This window comes from Ranitomeya imitator, chromosome 1 (assembly GCF_032444005.1).
Source record: "Ranitomeya imitator isolate aRanImi1 chromosome 1, aRanImi1.pri, whole genome shotgun sequence".
Lineage (NCBI taxonomy): Eukaryota > Metazoa > Chordata > Amphibia > Anura > Dendrobatidae > Ranitomeya > Ranitomeya imitator.
The window spans coordinates 1,130,270,213-1,130,287,812 of NC_091282.1; the positions used below are offsets into that span (position 1 = coordinate 1,130,270,213).

Below are 17,600 nucleotides of genomic sequence, written 5' to 3' on the forward strand. Positions count from 1 at the left end.
CCTGGTTCATTTTCAGGAAAGTAAGCCGGTCAACGTTATCGGAGGATAGTCGCATGCGACGGTCTGTTAGTACACCACCTGCGGCACTAAAGACACGTTCCGATAAGACACTAGCCGCAGGGCAAGCCAGCACCTCCAATGCATACTGGCTTAGCTCTGGCCATGTATCCAGCTTAGAGACCCAAAACTTGAACGGGGAAGAGCCGTCTGGGAGTACAGTAAGAGGGCAAGCCATGTAGTCTGTCACCATCTGACGGAACCGTTGCCTCCTGCTGACTGGAGCCGCCGGTGATGGTGTAGACATTTGGGGCGGGCACACAAAAGTGTGCCAGAGTTGTGCCATACTGGGCTTGCCTTGGGCAGAGGCACTGCTTCTGCTCCCTCTTTGGGCAGAGCCTCCCCCACTGCCTCGACGCACTGAGCTGCTTTGTAAAGCACTAGCAGCACTCCTCTCAGTTGGACAGGAGAAGATGATGGAATTCACCAGTGTGTCGTGGTACTCCCGCAATTTACGCTCCCGGGTCAACGCAGGGATGAGGTTTTGGACGTTGTCCCGGTAGCGAGGATCGAGGAGGGTGAACACCCAATAATCAGGCATGTTGAGAATGTGGTCGATGCGGCGGTCGTTTCTCAGGCACTGCAGCATGAAATCCACCATGTGCTGCAGAGTGCCAACCGGCCCAGAAACGCTGTCCCCTGCTTGAGACATGATCTCTGCCCGCTCGTCATCACCCCACCCTCGCTGTACACACTGACCACTGGACAATTGTGTCGCTCCCTCCTCTGGACGGAGCTCTTCCTCCTCCATTGACTCCTCCTCATCCTCCTCACAAATTGGCCCCTGCGTACCCCTTTGTGAGGAACCACGTGGCGCTGACTCTCCAGAAGCTGATGGAAAAGGTGACTCCTCATCCTCCACCTCTTCCACCACATCATCCCTTAACCCTTGCAAAGTTTGCTGAAGCAGGCAGATAAGGGGGACAGTCATGCTGACTAGTGCATCATCTGCACTTGCCATCCGCGTGGAATAATCAAAAGGACGCAAAACCTGGCAGACGTCCTTCATAGTGGCCCACTCTGTGGTTGTGAAGTCTGATCGGCGCTGACTGCGACTTCTTTGCGCCTGATGCAGCTGGTACTCCATAACTGCTTGCTGCTGCTCACACAACCGCTCCAACATATGTAACGTGGAATTCCACCGGGTAGGTAGGTCACATATGATGCGGTGTTCCGGAAGGCGGAATCGGCGCTGCAGAGCAGCAATGCGGGATCTGGCCAAGCTGGAACGCCGCAAGTGAGCACACTCTAGGCGGACCTTGTGCAGCAGGGCATCAAGATCCGGATAGTCCCTCAGAAAACTCTGCACAACCAAATTGAGCACATGTGCCAGACATGGGATGTGAGTGAGGTTGCCAAGGGCCAAAGCTGCCACCAGATTTCGGCCATTGTCACACACTACCATGCCTGGCTGGAGATTCGCTGGCAGTAACCACACATCGCTCTCCTGCTTGATGGCATTCCAGAGCTCCTGCGCTGTGTGGCTTCGATGCCCCAATGAAACTAGTTTCAAGACGGCCTGCTGACGTTTGGCCACGGCTGTGCTCATGTCGGTCATAGGTAAACGTTCACGGGTCCATGTGGAGGTGGACTGTGACGGATCCTGCAGAGAGGAATCAGAGGAACTGGTGTAAGAGGAGGAGTCGATGCGTACAGACTGGATTCCTGCAATCCTTGGAGTGGGCAGGACACGTCCTGCGCCACTCGCACGATCTGTACCTGGCTCAACAACATTAACCCAATGGGCAGTGAGGGAAACATATCGCCCCTGTCCATGCTGACTGGTCCACGCATCGGTGGTGAGGTGGACCTTGCTACTGACGGCGTTCAGTAGCGCATGTTTTATGTTTGCCTCAACATGCCTGTGCAGGGCAGGGACAGCCTGCCTGCTGAAGTAAAAGCGGCTGGGCACCTTGTACTGTGGGACTGCCAATGCCATCAAGTCACGGAAGCTGTCAGTCTCCACCAGCCTGAACGAGAGCATTTCCAGGGACAACAGTTTGGCAATGCCTGCATTCAGAGCCTGTGCTCGGGGGTGGTTGGCCGAGAATGCCCGCCTTTTCTCCCATGCCTGTACTACCGATGGCTGTAGAGTAGACTGGGAGTGTGAGGATGACTGGGAAGGTGGTGCTGTGGGTGGAATTACACAAGGTCTCTGGGAGGAAGCCAAACCAGCTGTGCGTGAGCTGGAGGAAGAGGCAACACGAGCTGAAGAGGTGGTAGCTGCCGCTGTTGGTTGGCCTACATCTTCAGTGTGTTTCTGTAACTCCACCGCGTGCCTGGTCCGCACATGTTTCCACATATTTGTGGTATTGAGGTTGCTGACATTTTTCCCTCTTTTTACTTTATGATGACACAGCTTGCATTTGACAAAACAAATGTCATCTGCAACTGTGTCAAAAAAGGACCAGGCACTGCAAGTCTTGGGAGCGCCCTTTTTGGCTTTGGAAAGAGACAGGCTCCTAACGGGTGCCAAAGTGGAGGCTACAGGCTCCGCAGTCTTCCCCCTCCCTCTCCCTCTTTGGCCCGTAAGAGGAAGCTCTTCCTCTGAGCTGCTCCCACCACCTTCCTGTTCCTCACGCCACGATGGGTCAAGGACCTCATCATCTCCACTACCCTCTGCCACCAACTGCTCCTCCTGGGTAGTCTCAGCAGCACAGTACGCACGAGAAAGCGGCACCTGAGTTTCATCATCAGATGCGTACTGCGCTGTGGTCACCGGAGGCACTGGCCCACCTGCCTCTTCAGAGTCAGAGAGAAAAAGGTGTTGGGCATCACTGCACACTGCCTCTTCTTCCATTTCTCCAATGCTGCTTGGCTGGCCCCCTGTTTCCAAGCCAAGAGATTCAGAGAACAGAAGTAGAGACGGCTCCTGTCCTGGGCTCTCTGACTGCCTGGCCAATTTGGCAGGTGGTGAAGAGACAGATGGCTGCTCTCCAGTGCTCTGTGCCTGAGAGGATGTGGCACTAACTGAAGTCGATGCCGAGGCGTTAGCTGCCATCCACCCGACAACGGCTTCAATTTGGTCTTCACGCAGCAGCGGTGCACGGCGCTCTCCGACAAAGCTGCGCATGAAGGACTGTTCCCTGCTGAAACTGAGTGACGACGAGTCACCGGCGCCCGCAGCAGGCACAGAATCACCACGTCCTCTCCCTGCTCCTCTCCCTGCTCCGCGCCCACGCCCACGTGCCTTACTCCCTGCCCTCTTCATCTTGGTTGACAGATAAAGATAAGCAGAAAAGTACTAAGGCCTTAGTGTGCTTATTCCTGTAATGCTCCTCCTAACAGGTGTAAGAAACACTAATGTTGTAAATTGTGGACTAAACTTTATTATTTTTCAAATGTGGCCTACACAAGTGTAAGTTGTGTTTGGTGAACTTAACCTTTTTTTTGGTGCAGATCGGGCTACAGAGCTAGTTTAAATCACACGGAGACCGTGCAGACAGCCGTAAACGGCGCTGCAAGGCCAAGAAACCCTCCTCTAGGTTATCCTATATAGTGTTTTTCCACTATTTAGCTGGATACGAGTGGAAAGACACTAATAGGAATTTTTTTTTTCAAATTTTAAACTGGCTGCACTATTTGAAAAAAAGGAAATTGTTTTTCAAGGTATGAGGCAGTAACGCACCCTGAGCTGAATCCAACCGGCTATGGCTGCACACAGACTACAGGGCGAGCTGGGCTCACACGGAGACCGTGCAGACAGCCGTAAACGGCGCTGCAAGGCCAAAAAACCCTCCTCTAGGTTATCCTATATAGTGTTTTTCCACTATTTAGCTGGATACGAGTGGAAAGACACTAATAGGAATTTTTTTTTTCAAATTTTAAACAGGCTGCACTATTTGAAAAAAAGGAAAATTTTTCTCAAGGTATGAGCCAGTAACGAACCCTGAGCTGAATCCAACCGGCTATGGCTGCACACAGACTACAGGGCGAGCTGGGCTCACACGGAGACCGTGCAGACAGCCGTAAACGGCGCTGCAAGGCCAAAAAACCCTCCTCTAGGTTATCCTATATAGTGTTTTTCCACTATTTAGCTGGATACGAGTGGAAAGACACTAATAGGAATTTTTTTTTTCAAATTTTAAACAGGCTGCACTATTTGAAAAAAAGGAAAATTTTTCTCAAGGTATGAGCCAGTAACGAACCCTGAGCTGAATCCAACCGGCTATGGCTGCACACAGACTACAGGGCGAGCTGGGCTCACACGGAGACCGTGCAGACAGCCGTAAACGGCGCTGCAAGGCCAAAAAACCCTCCTCTAGGTTATCCTATATAGTGTTTTTCCACTATTTAGCTGGATACGAGTGGAAAGACACTAATAGGAATTTTTTTTTTCAAATTTTAAACAGGCTGCACTATTTGAAAAAAAGGAAAATTTTTCTCAAGGTATGAGCCAGTAACGAACCCTGAGCTGAATCCAACCGGCTATGGCTGCACACAGACTACAGGGCGAGCTGGGCTCACACGGAGACCGTGCAGACAGCCGTAAACGGCGCTGCAAGGCCCAAAAACCCCCCTCTAGGTTATCCTATGTAGTGTTTTTCCACAATAGAGCTGGAGACTGGTGGAAAAACACTAATAGGAAATTTGAGAAAAAATGTGCAGCAGGCTGCACTAAGAGCAAAAAGGAACAACTGTGTGAGGCAGTGTGAACCCCCCCTGAGCTGAATACAACCGGGTATATGGCTGCACACAGACTACAGAGTGAGCTGCACACACACACACACAGAGACCTTGCAGAACGCTGTTAAAACAGCGCTGCAAGGCAAGAGCAAGGTGAACAGTGAAGAACACACAGCGTTTTGCTAAATTAGCCTTTGGAAAGGAAAATAAAGCAATTAGCTAGCTCAACTGGCCCTCAGTTAGAACACAGCGTCCTGTCCCTAACTGAAATCACAGCAGAGTGAGCGCAAAATGGCGGCAGCGCTTTTTTATAGTGCAGAGTGACATCATTTCAGCAGCCAATCCAAGCCTTGCCAGTACTTACATGCCCACCATGCTAAACAGGATGTGCCCACACTTTCATTCATTCCTCATTGGCTGCTGCGTTCAATTTGAATTCTGGGAACTTCCGATTCCGGTATCCGATACGCGGGAAGTATCGGAATTCAGTATCGGAATTCCGATACCGCAAATATCGGCCGATACCCGATACTTGCGGTATCGGAATGCTCAACACTAATTATCATGGTATATATTACAAAAACACACACATAGCATCTTGGTTTTTTTTTTACATTATCCACCAGTATGTCCAGCACTCGCATGTGCTGATTTCCTCTGCGCCTGTGGGGATTCTGGTGTTGTACCTGGAGGAGAGAGAAGCTGCTGTCCGCACACGAGGAGTTAGAGAAGCAGGTGCCCAGCCATGGCAGAAAGCGACTCTTAAGTGTTTCAACTCCGGCATATTGACCACCTTTAACATAAAAATAAAAAAAAAGATAAAGGTTTATAAAACACTCCTACATCTAAAAATTAGTGATAACTTCATTTATATTGATTGGAAATGCAAATCCATGTGATAAGTAGTTAGATGATAACGCATTACGTTCACACAACTGATTTCTCCACGTGAAATCAGAGTGCTATCAATTTTTCTCAAACACAGAGAGGAAAAAAAAAAAGTTTCTCCACCTTGTCCTTTCTGTCAGTCTGTTAAAATCTGAGTGCGGTTAGAATTTTTTGAAGGACCCATAGAGTTGCTTTGCCGATTTTGATCCGACCCCTTGGATTAATATCGGACATGTCTCCGATTTTTTTCCACAGACCACTGGGTGCAAGGAAAAAAGAAAAAAAAATAGAAATGTGCACATCCCCATAGAAAAGAAAAAACTAGTCGGCTCACCACACTGGGCGATGATCCTGTTCCAGCAATGGATAGACCTGCACGGATAGCGTCAGAGCAACCACTGCAGGCGTACAAAGGAGGAGGAATCCAGCGGTGAGACATCATCACAGGTAAATGTATAAAATGTCACTTTTATTTCACTGTTAAAAACATCCAGGATCAGCAAGATAAATGGGTATCGGGAAGGACCAGTCTGTATCTTATCTTGCTCCCGGATGTTTTTAATGGTGAAATAAAAGCCAAGTTTTCTATACTTATCTGGAGTGATGTCTCACAGCTGGATTCCTCCTCCTTTATCTATAGAATATCTTAGGTACAAGCGCAAAAAATGAAAATCACGGATAACACTCGCATGAGAAAATCAGTCGTGTGAACGAGCCCTTGAAGATGCATACAATAAAGGGTCTATTGGACTCTTTAAAAACGAGAGCACTGAATGTACTTATGGGTCTCCACTCCCAGTCAGTGGAATTTAGAGGGAAAGTATTAATAGAAAATGACCAATGACTTTTCGGCTTGTGGCCAACAGAATTAGATTATGTAAAGAAGCACCTCAGCCTTAATACTAAAACAAAGGATAGCACCAATAATAATAAGTGACGTGGTCAGTTACCTCCTCCTCCCTCCCTGCACAGTGACCTCTGCATATGCCACAGAGCATGCCCAGAAAACTGCCCTACAGAAGTCATAGGTTGAAAAAAGACCTGGGTCCATCAAGTTCAACCTTTTTCCACCAACTAAAAATTTTTGCCACTAAATTACCTTTATCCTACAATATTATGTGTAATGAGGAAATCATCCAGCCCTTGTATAACAGCTGTTATAGTGTCGGCCATTACTACCCCTTGCGATAGGACATTCCACACTCTGACTGCTCTAACTGTAAAGAACCCTTTCCTATTTAGCTGCCAGAATCGCCTTTCCTCCACCTGTAGTCAGTCACCCCTGATCCTTAGTATGGTTATTGGAAGGAATAAGTCATGTGCCAGTGTTTTGTACTGGCCACACATAAATTTATATATGTAAATGAGATCTCCTCTGAGGCGTCTTTTTTCTAACCTCTCCTCATATGAGAGGCCTTCCATCCCTTGTAATAATTTAGTGTCCACCTGTGAACTGACTCTAATTTCTGAATATCCTTTTTAAAATGTGTAGCCAAAAAAAAATGGATCCCATATTCTAGATTTGGCCTCACAAGTCATTTATACAGGGGTAACAACAAATTTGCATCACAGGATTTTATTTCTTTTTATACATCATATAATCTTGTTCGCTTTTGCAGCTGCCGCGTGACATGGAGTCCTGCTGCTCAGCTTACTTGTAAGGCTTCTTTCACACTTCCGTCTTCCAAATCTGCACAGGATCCGTCAAGACGTGGAAATGACGGATCCTGTGCAGATTGTGGAAAACGTGTGCACTGGGCCCGTCTTTGACGGACCCGTCAAGCCTATGTGCACCTGTTGTGAGTCTTCGCAGCGTTTTTTTCCCGTTGCGAAAACGCATACACAACACAAACCAGAAGACACAAAAGAGAATGGTAAAACCAAAAACACTCAGTTTGAAAAAATGTTTGCAGTAATCCGCAAGTGCTAGTAAAAGATGTAAATAACAGGGTATTTGGTTGATACGTTTTTTGCAAAAAATGTATACTAAGCTGCTCTACCAATCTTCACGGTATACCCATATCAGAGCAGTCCTAACTAATGTATGCAATCCCTATCTGATGTATTTAAAAACCTGATCATCTGTATATTACCTGTGTGAACAGGGTTCAGAGAGGAAAAATCCATGTGTGCATACAGGGCAGAACAGCTTTTGTGCAGCTAGCCCAAGAGGAGTGGTGGAACTCCCCAGTCTTGTAGACACAAGAGAACAATCATGGAAACAGGAACACATGGGCTACTTGCACAGTGAACAAGTCTGTAAGAACATGTTCACACACCACCAAGAAACCTGAAGACACAAAAGAGAATGGTAAAACCAAAAACACTCAGTTTGAAAAAATGTTTGCAGTAATCCGCAAGTGCTAGTAAAAGATGTAAATAATAGGGTATTTGGTTGATACGTTTTTTGCAAAAAATGTATACTAAGCTGCTCTAACAATCTTCACGGTATACCCATATCAGAGCAGTCCTAACTAATGTATGCAATCCCTATCTGATGTATTTAAAAACCTCCACCACTCCTCTTGGGCTAGCTGCACAAAAGCTGTTCTGCCCTGTATGCACACATGGATTTTTCCTCTCTGAACCCTGTTCACACAGGTAATATACAGATGATCAGGTTTTTAAATACATCAGATAGGGATTGCATACATTAGTTAGGACTGCTCTGATAAGGGTATACCGTGAAGATTGGTAGAGCAGCTTAGTATACATTTTTTGCAAAAAACGTATCAACCAAATACCCTGTTATTTACATCTTTTACTAGCACTTGCGGATTACTGCAAACATTTTTTCAAACTGAGTGTTTTTGGTTTTACCATTCTCTTTTGTGTCTTCAGGTTTCTTGGTGGTGTGTGAACATGTTCTTACAGACTTGTTCACTGTGCAAGTAGCCCATGTGTTCCTGTTTCCATGATTGTTCTCTTGTGTCTACAAGACTGGGGAGTTCCACCACTCCTCTTGGGCTAGCTGCACAAAAGCTGTTCTACTCTGTATGCACACATGGATTTTTCCTCTCTGAACCCTGTTCACACAGGTAATATACAGATGATCAGGTTTTCAAATACATCAGATAGGGATTGCATACATTAGTTAGGACTGCTCTGATATGGGTATACCGTGAAGATTGGTAGAGCAGCTTAGTATACATATTTTGCAAAAAACGTATCAACCAAATACCCTGTTATTTACATCTTTTACTAGCACTTGCGGATTACTGCAAACATTTTTTCAAACTGAGTGTTTTTGGTTTTACCATTCTCTTTTGTGTCTTCAGGTTTCTTGGTGGTGTGTGAACATGTTCTTACAGACTTGTTCACTGTGCAAGTAGCCCATGTGTTCCTGTTACAACACAAACCAGGTTAAAAAAAAGGAAAAAAAGCAATATTCTCACCTACCGGCGTTCCCGCGCAGCGATGCTCCCGGCAGCTAGCGTTCCTAGTAATACATTGCGAAATCTCGCGAGAAGGAACGCTAGCTGCCGGGAGCATTGGTGACGCTGCGCGGGAACGCCGGTAGGTGAGAATATTGCGATTTTTTTTATTTTTTAATTATTTTTAACATTATATCTTATTACTATTGATGCTGCATAGGCAGCATCAATAGTAAAAAGGGAAAGAGAGCGAGCGAGAGAGAATTTCACTGACGGGAAATTCTTCCATGCATGCTCAGTTTGAAAAGACGGGACCCGTCGCTGGATTCCTGCTTTTCACAGTTAGCGACGCATCCTGCGCCCATAGGCTTCCACTGTAGCCAGTGACGGACAGCGCAGGATGCATCGCTGACTAATTTTCCGACGTGCAGAAAAAACGTTCCTCTGAACGTTTTCTCTGCCCGACGGACCGTTTTTTTTTATGCAGGATCCAGTGCACGACGGATGAAACGGATGGCCATCCATCACAATCTGTCGCTAATACAAGTCTATGAGAAAATGAGCAAATTTTTTCCAGGATCCTGCATTCTCAAAAATCGATGGATTGTGACGGGAGATGAAAGATGGAAATGTGAAAGAGGCCTAACCAGAAAACCCAAGTCCTTCTCCTGTTCTGTATTCCCGAGTATACTCCCATTTACTGTATATGCAGCAATAGGATTACTCCATCCTAGGGGCATTACTCTACATTTGTTTAGATTAAACCTCATTTGCCAAGTGTTTGCCCATTCAGTCATCTTATCCTTATAATTTTGCAATATTGTAATGTCAAGGTCAGATTTTAGTATCCTACGTAGTTTGGTGTCGTTCAGCAAAGACTGATGCTTTACTCTCAATCCCATCCACAAGGTCATTAATAAAGAGATTAAAAGTTAATATATATTTTTTAGTTTTTAATGTCCAGGAGGATGCTGTAAATAATACATTCCCTTTAAAAAAGGAATATGTGATTAGAAAATAACCTATTGTTTAAAGGGAATCTGTCACCATGTTTTTGCCACCAAATCGAAGACCAGCATAATGTAGCGACACAGATCCTGATTCCAGTTTATAATTTTGAGATAAAGTTTTATCAGGAGGAGATTTTCCCTGGATGAATAACAAACCTGCTATGGGTACTCCTTCATAATCATGAGCTCTGTATAATCCTGCTCCCACCACTGATAGACAGCTTTCTGCCTATGCACAGTGTACACAGAAAGCTGCCAATTAGTGGTGTGGGTGGGGTCATTTTTAAAGACCGGGATGAAGAAAGGAGAGACAAGTGTAACAATGGTGTGAGGCGGCCCATCTTCCTTTTTGCTATGGCACTTATCATGCTTGATATATGCCTGTGGTACATTGATGCAGAGATGGGTAGATGCAGAACAGTGCATTGGAAATGTGATTAGAGCTTGCACCAATTTTGCTTCTTACCTTCTCTTGCGGTGACATTGAGGATGGTGAATAGCTGTCCCTGGATTTTTGAATTCAACTCCAGAAGCTCACAGCAAATGTTCAGATTTTGATCACAAGAATTAATCTGTGAATGCAAAAAAAATATATATTATAATCATGAGGCTGACAAGAACAATAGAGAACCCGAAGAGGAAGAAGCTACAAAATACGCATTTAATAAAGTAGAAACTTCTAATATATTGCATACACACTGTTCCCGGGAGGGTGGGCCTGTGCACGGAGCCTGAACAAGCAGATGCCCAAGGCCCTTTAAAATGTAAACTGCTGCGGAAAATGTTGGCGCTATAGAAATAAAAAGTATTACTACACCTACAGATCGCTATCCTCTCCCATTTCCAGTATTGCTCTGCTCCTCTTCTCGGTCACATGACCGCTCCTCCTCTTTGCCAGTTCACACTGGGACCGCAGTGTGGGGCAGTGCCACTCCCATCACTGTATCTCGTTCTGAGCCACATAGACTCATTGGTGAGAGTACCACCTCCCCCCATGTGAGCTAGGAAAGAGGAGGAGGAGCGCTCACGTGACCCAGAAGAGGACCAAACCGGAGCTGGAAATTGGGGAAGATGTCCAGCAGTATGCATTATAAGGCAAGTAGACTACATTACGGGCATATTTAGAAAGATATAGGGGATATCATTTTTGTCCGGAGTGTTTCTTAAAGTGCTGGCTTTTTACTACGTTCTGTATTTTTTTTTTCTACCGCAGGCCAACAGACTCCATGCACTTATGAGGACTGGGTGTGAGATGGCACAATGCCGTCTGTGAGCAGTGACCATCCCGGTCCATGTGTTGTACAGGTCCTCCGTAGTTATGGTGGTGACGTGTATTCTGTGTCTACTGTCCATTCTGTAGAGCTCTTACCAACCCGCCATGTTGGACTAACATGTGTCGACCATAGTTATAAGTGACCAGCTATCGGCGACACACGAGCTAATCAGCGTTCGTTTAATGACCTGCTTACATTTCTATGCACACAAAACAATTGTTAATACATCATAACATTGTCCTCGGCAGCACATCTCCTGTTTAAGCAGGACAATTGGCTGCTGACAATAGGGATTTCTACGCTGGCTAAACAATCCTCACACCCAATCAATGTTCATCAGGTTCACGCTGGTGTGTTCAGACCCCTGACAGTTGGGAATGGGGTTGGGTTGCTCATTTTCTGGTGCCTGACTACCCCTTTGAATACTTTTCCTGCCCATGTTTACACTTCTGCCTAACGTGGTTTTTGCTAGCTAGCTTTGCCAATGCATTATATTACATGGCAACCATTTTCACTTGACAGATCAGTAACATGATGGGGGAGGAAAGCGGCACTCTCTGTGTGTACAGTCACTGAACAATCATCAGATCAAAAGCAACCGCAGCGGCTGCAAGTCTGTTCATGTCAGCAAGTGTGAAACACACAGAAAATACACCGACTCCATTTACTATAAGCTCAATTTACTATAAGCTCTGCTTCCTTACAGAAGAAATGTGAGCAATGCACTGTTAAGCCGGCCATGCACATGGGATCACTGTCGGTGAGAGCTGTTTCGCTTATCACCACCATAAGCATACAAGCTCCACCTTACGGGCAGGTTTTTTTTCTTTAATAGTAAGGGGGTATACGTTTCCCAAGATACTAAAGGCCCAAGAATCCTTCATATCAATACTAAGCAATGCAATGACAATAGGCAATAGCTAACAATCTCTATGGCACAGCTAGAGGGGCTTGTGTGCATGACTGTATTATTGGGGTGGTCTTGTCTATTGCCAACACTGTAAATGATAAAACTGCCTTGTCAAGTGACACCGTCAATTAAATCACTTAAATGTGTTGGGATTGAGGAAACTCAAAAAAATAAAGGGAACACTAAAATCCCACATCCTAGATATTACTGAATGAAATATTCCAGTTGTAAATCTTTATTCATTACATAGTGGAATGTGTTGGGAACTAAAACCTAAAAATTATCAACGTAAATCACAACTAATATCCCACGGAGGTCTGGAGTTGGAATGATGCTCAAAATCAAAGTGGAAAATGAAGTTAAGGCTGATCCAACTTCAGTGGAAAGACCTCAAGACAAGGAAATGATGCTCAGTAGTGTGTGGCCTCCACGTGCCTGTATGATCTCCCTAAAATGCCTGGGCATGCTCCTGATGAGGCGGCAGATGGTCTCCTGGGGGATCTCCTCCCAGAACTGGACTAAAGCATTCGCCAACTCCTGGACAGTCTGTGGTGCAACGTGACGTTGGTGGATGGTGCGAGACATGATGACCGATGGTGCGAGACATGATGTTCAATCGGATTCAGGTCTGGGGAACAGGCGGGCCAGTCCATAGCTTCAATGCCTTCATCTTGCAGGAACTGCTGACACTCTCCAGCCACATGAGGTCTGGCATTGTCCTGCATTAGGAGGAACCCAGGGCCAACCGTACCAGCATATGGTCTCACAAGGGGTCTGAGGATCTCATCTCGGTACCTAATGGCAGTCAGGCTACCTCTGGCGAGCACATAGAGTGCTGTGCGGCCCTCCAAAGATTGCCAGCCCACACCATTACTGACCCACTGCCAAACCGGTCATGCTGAAGAATGTTGCAGGCAGCAGATCGCTCTCCATGGCGTCTTCAGACTCTGTCACATGTGCTCAGTGTGAACCAGCTTTCATCTGTGAAGAGCACAGGGCGCCAGTGGCGAATTTACCAATCCTGGTGTTCTGAGGCAAATGCCAAGCGTCCTGCACGGTTTTGGGCTGTGAGCACAACCCCCATCTGTGGATGTCGGGCACTCAGACCATCCTCATGGAGTCGGTTTCTAACCATTTGTGCAGACACATGCACATTTGTGGTCTGCTGGAGGTCATTTTGCAGGACTCTGGCAGTTCTCCTCCTGTTCCTCCTTGCACAAAGGCTGAGGTAGTGGTCCTGATGCTGAGTTGTTGCCCTCCAATGGCCCCCTCCACGTCTCCTTGTGTACTGGCCTGTCTCCCGGTACCGCCTCCAGCCTCTGGACAGTACGCTGACAGACACAGCAAACCTTCTTGTCACAGCTCGCATTGATGTGCCATCCTGGATGAGCTGCACTACTTGAGCAACTTGTGTGTGTTGTAGAGTCCATCTAATGCTACCACGAGTGTGAAAGCACAACCAACATTCAAAAGTGACCAAAACATCAGCCAGAAAGCATTGGTACTGAGATGTGGTCTGTGGTCCCCACCTGCAGAACCACTCCTTTATTGAGTGTGTCTTGATAATTGCCAATCATTTCCATCTGTTGTTACTCCATTTGCACAACAGCATGTGAAATTGATTGTCACTCAGTGTTGCTTCCTAAGTGGACAGTTTGATTTCACAGAACTTTGATTTACTTGGAGTTATACTCTGCTGTTTAAGTGTTCCCTTTATTTTTTGAGCAGTGTATATATATATATATATATATATATATATATATATATATATATAGTGGGTACGGAAAGTATTCAGACCCCTTTCACTTTTTGTTTCATTGCAGCCGATAGATTCAAAAATGTTTATTTGTAATGTACACTCAGCACCCAATCTTGACGGAAAAAACAACCTTAACCTTGGCCAGATCTGTGCCTTGCCACAATTCTGTCTCTGAGCTCCTTGGCCAGTTCCTTTGACCTCATGATTCTCATTTGGTCTGACATGCACTGTGAGCTGTGAGGTCTTATATAGACAGGTGTGAACCATCTCAAGGAGGATCACAAGGAAATGGACAGCATGTGACTTAAATATGAGTGTCTGAGCAAATTATGACCATGTGATATTTCAGTCTTTCTTTTTTTTTTTTACATTTGCTAAAAATTCTACATTTCTGTTTTTCTTCAGTCAAGATGGGGTGCAGAGTGTACATTAATGAGAAAAAAAATGAACTTTTTTTAATTTACCAAATGGCTGCAATGAAACAAAGAGTGAAACATTTAAAGGGGTCTAAATACTTTCTGTACACACTGTATATATTATACTCGAGGTCAGAAATCTGTACTTATTTTGGAACTAAATTGCACGTATCTAGGTCTGTGTCCCTAAAGAGCAAAGTGACCTTGAAAATACATTCTACGTAGATTTGCAAATTGCTTAAAAGGGTTAAATGGCTTCTGAAAACTCCTGTCCCCCAGCTATCAGTTTATTTTAGAGAAATAAAGTGTCCTCTGCTCACCCTCCGTGTCAAGTGCTGAATCTCCACCGTTGCTCCCAGTGACTGTTATTGTGTGCAGCGCCAATCATGGAGCTTAGCATCTCCTGCTGTCGACTCAGGCAGAGCCGCTGAGTTCTGTTATTGGCTGCAGCACTATCAGTAGGATGTCAGTGCTGCAGACAGTAACATACAGCGGTAGCACAGTAGAGACACAGCGCTGGACCAGGAGAGGGTGAGTAAGGCTCAGTTCATTTTATTAAAATGTGGGGCAGGAGTTTTCCAAAACTGGAAACCTCTGTAGCTGGACTTTGCTTATTTTACCTTCACTTACAGCAGAATATTCCACAGCTGAATTCCCAAAGCTACAACCCTACAAACACCAGCATTTCCTGATGACTTAAGGCCATAAACACTGGACTAACAATCTTTTATTTTTTTTATATAGAGCTAACATATTCCGCAGCGCTTTACATTTTTTTGCACACATTATCATCACTGTCCCCCGATGGGGCTCACAATCTAAATTCCCTATCAGTATGTCTTTGGAATGTGGGAGGAAACCGGAGTACCCGGAGGAAACCCACACAAACACGGAGAGAACATACAAACTCTTTGCAGATGTTGTCCTTGGCGGGGTTTGAACCCAGGACTCCAGCGCTGCAAGGCTACTGTGCTAACCACTGCGCCACCGTGCCGCCCGCAACAATAACCAATCTCACTCATATCTGTAGGATCAACCAACAGTCTAAAGTTTAATGGGGGGCCTATCAACTCTCCCCCAACAGAGACATCGGAGGAGAGAAGAATGCAGCATGTTCGAATTCCGATGGCCAATCCTTTTTGTCTCTAGGAAATAAGCCACTGCCAGGAGTCTGGCAGCAGCTTTTTCATAGAGAACATAGGAGCACTAGACCAAGTGTTTCTGTGTATGGTGGACTCTGGAGAGATATCGTCTGGCTGATGGGTATTTATCTGATGTATTATTTCTAGAGTTATGTCATTTTTATGTTACTATATAACACGTCAGTAACCCAAATATCTGTCATCTGATACTCGCTTTCTTAAGGTGGCCATACGAATTAGATAGCAGCGAGTTGAATATTCATTTGACTGACAACTTTCTCTCCTGGCTGCACCATACACGGTATGGTATACATGCATGGATTTTATATGGAGAGAGCAGAATAAGCCGCTGCCAGAGACCTCTTGGGAAAGCCTTTCTCATGAAGAAGCAAATGTCAGGCACTGGAACTTGACAACTGGTATGTGTTTCATAGTCAGTCGGTTTGGTTTTTGCTACCTCATCTGAGAGCAGCATTATGTAGATAAAGAAACCCTGAAACCAAAGATGTATCATCTAGATTACTGGGTGCAGGAGTTCTGACTAGAGATGAGCGGCGTTCGAATCGGACTGTTCGCCAATTTCAAATTCGAGCTGTTTTGGGCGTTGTTTGAGTCGTTCGATGAACTCGAACAATTTGCTTAAAATTTGGCTGTTCGAGTTTCTGTCGATAACTTTTCGTTCACCAAAAGCCTAAATTGATTTTCACATTTAGGGTATGTGCACACGTTCCGGATTATTCGCGGATTCTTCATGTTTTTGCGCGTTTTTTCGGCGGCTTTCCGCGGCAAAAACGCATAAAAAACGCATACATTAAGTACACCATCATTTTTAATGGTTTCTGCAATTTTTGTGCACATGTTGCGTTTTTTTCCGCAAAAAAAACGCATGCTGAAAAATATGCAGCATGTTCATTAATCCCTTTCTGACCTCGGACGGGATAGTACGTCCGAGGTCAGAACCCCCGCTTTGATGCAGGCTCCGGCGGTGAGCCCGCATCAAAGCTGGGACATGTCAGCTGTTTTGAACAGCTGACATGTGCCCGCAATAGCGGCGGGTAAAATCGCGATTCACCCGCCGCTATTAACTAGTTAAATGCCGCTGTCAAACGCTGACAGCGGCATTTAACCGGCGCTTCCGGACGAAAATGAGCGCATCGCTGACCCCCATCACATGATCGGGGGTCAGCGATGCTTCTGTATAGTGACCATAGAGGTCCTTGAGACCTCTATTGTTACTGATCCCGGCTAGCTGTGAGCGCCACCCTGTGGCCGGCGCTCATAGCACACCTGCATTTCTGCTGCATAGCAGCGATTTGATGATCGCTGCTATGTAGCAGAGGCGATCGAGTTGTGCCAGCTTCTAGCCTCCTATGGAGGCTATTGAAGCATGGCAAAAGTAAAAAAAAAAAAAAAATGTGAAAAAAATAAAAAAATATAAAAGTTTAAATCACCCCCCTTTCGCCCCATTCAAAATAAATCAATTAAAAAAAAATCAAACCTACACATATTCGGTATTGCCGCGTTCAGAATCGCCCGATCTATCAATAAAAAAGCATTAACCTGAACGCTAAACAGCGTAGCGAGGAAAAAAAATCGAAACGACAGAATTACTTTTTTGGTCGCCGCGACATTGCATTAAAATGCAATAATGGGCGATCAAAAGGACGTATTTGCACTGAAATGGTATCATTAAAAATGCCAGCTCAGCACACAAAAAATAAGCCCTCAACCAACCCCAGATCATGAAAAATGGAGACACTACAGGTATTGGAAAATGGCGCAATTTTTTTTTTTTTTAGCAAAGTTTGGAATTTTTTTTCACCACTTAGATAAAAAATAACCTAGTCATGTTAGGTGTCTATGAACTCGTAATGACCTGGAGAATCATAATGGCAGGGTTAGTTAGTCAGTTTTAGCATTTAGTGAACCTAGCAAAAAAGCCAAACAAAAAACAAGTGTGGGACTGCACTTTTTTTGCAATTTCACCGCACTTGGAATTTTTTTCCCGTTTTCTAGTACAAGACATGCTAAAACCAATGGTGTTGTTCAAAAGTACAACTTGTTTCGCAAAAAATAAGCCCTCACATGGCCATATTGACGGAAAAATAAAAAAGTTATAGCTCTGGGAAGGAGGGGAGTGAAAA

At 45.3% G+C, this 17,600-nt stretch overlaps 1 protein-coding gene across 1 annotated transcript in view; it reads right to left on the minus strand.

The window, feature by feature from the left end:
* SPATA18 (spermatogenesis associated 18) overlaps nucleotides 1–17,600 on the minus strand; it is a 77,367-nt gene that overhangs the window by 35,168 nt on the left and 24,599 nt on the right. The window contains exons 2-3 of the mRNA XM_069744482.1: nucleotides 10,422–10,527; nucleotides 5,370–5,476 (exon numbers count right to left, since the gene is read on the minus strand). Coding sequence (XP_069600583.1) covers nucleotides 5,370–5,476; nucleotides 10,422–10,527 — 213 coding nt within the window. The remainder of the gene's footprint in view (nucleotides 1–5,369; nucleotides 5,477–10,421; nucleotides 10,528–17,600) is intronic.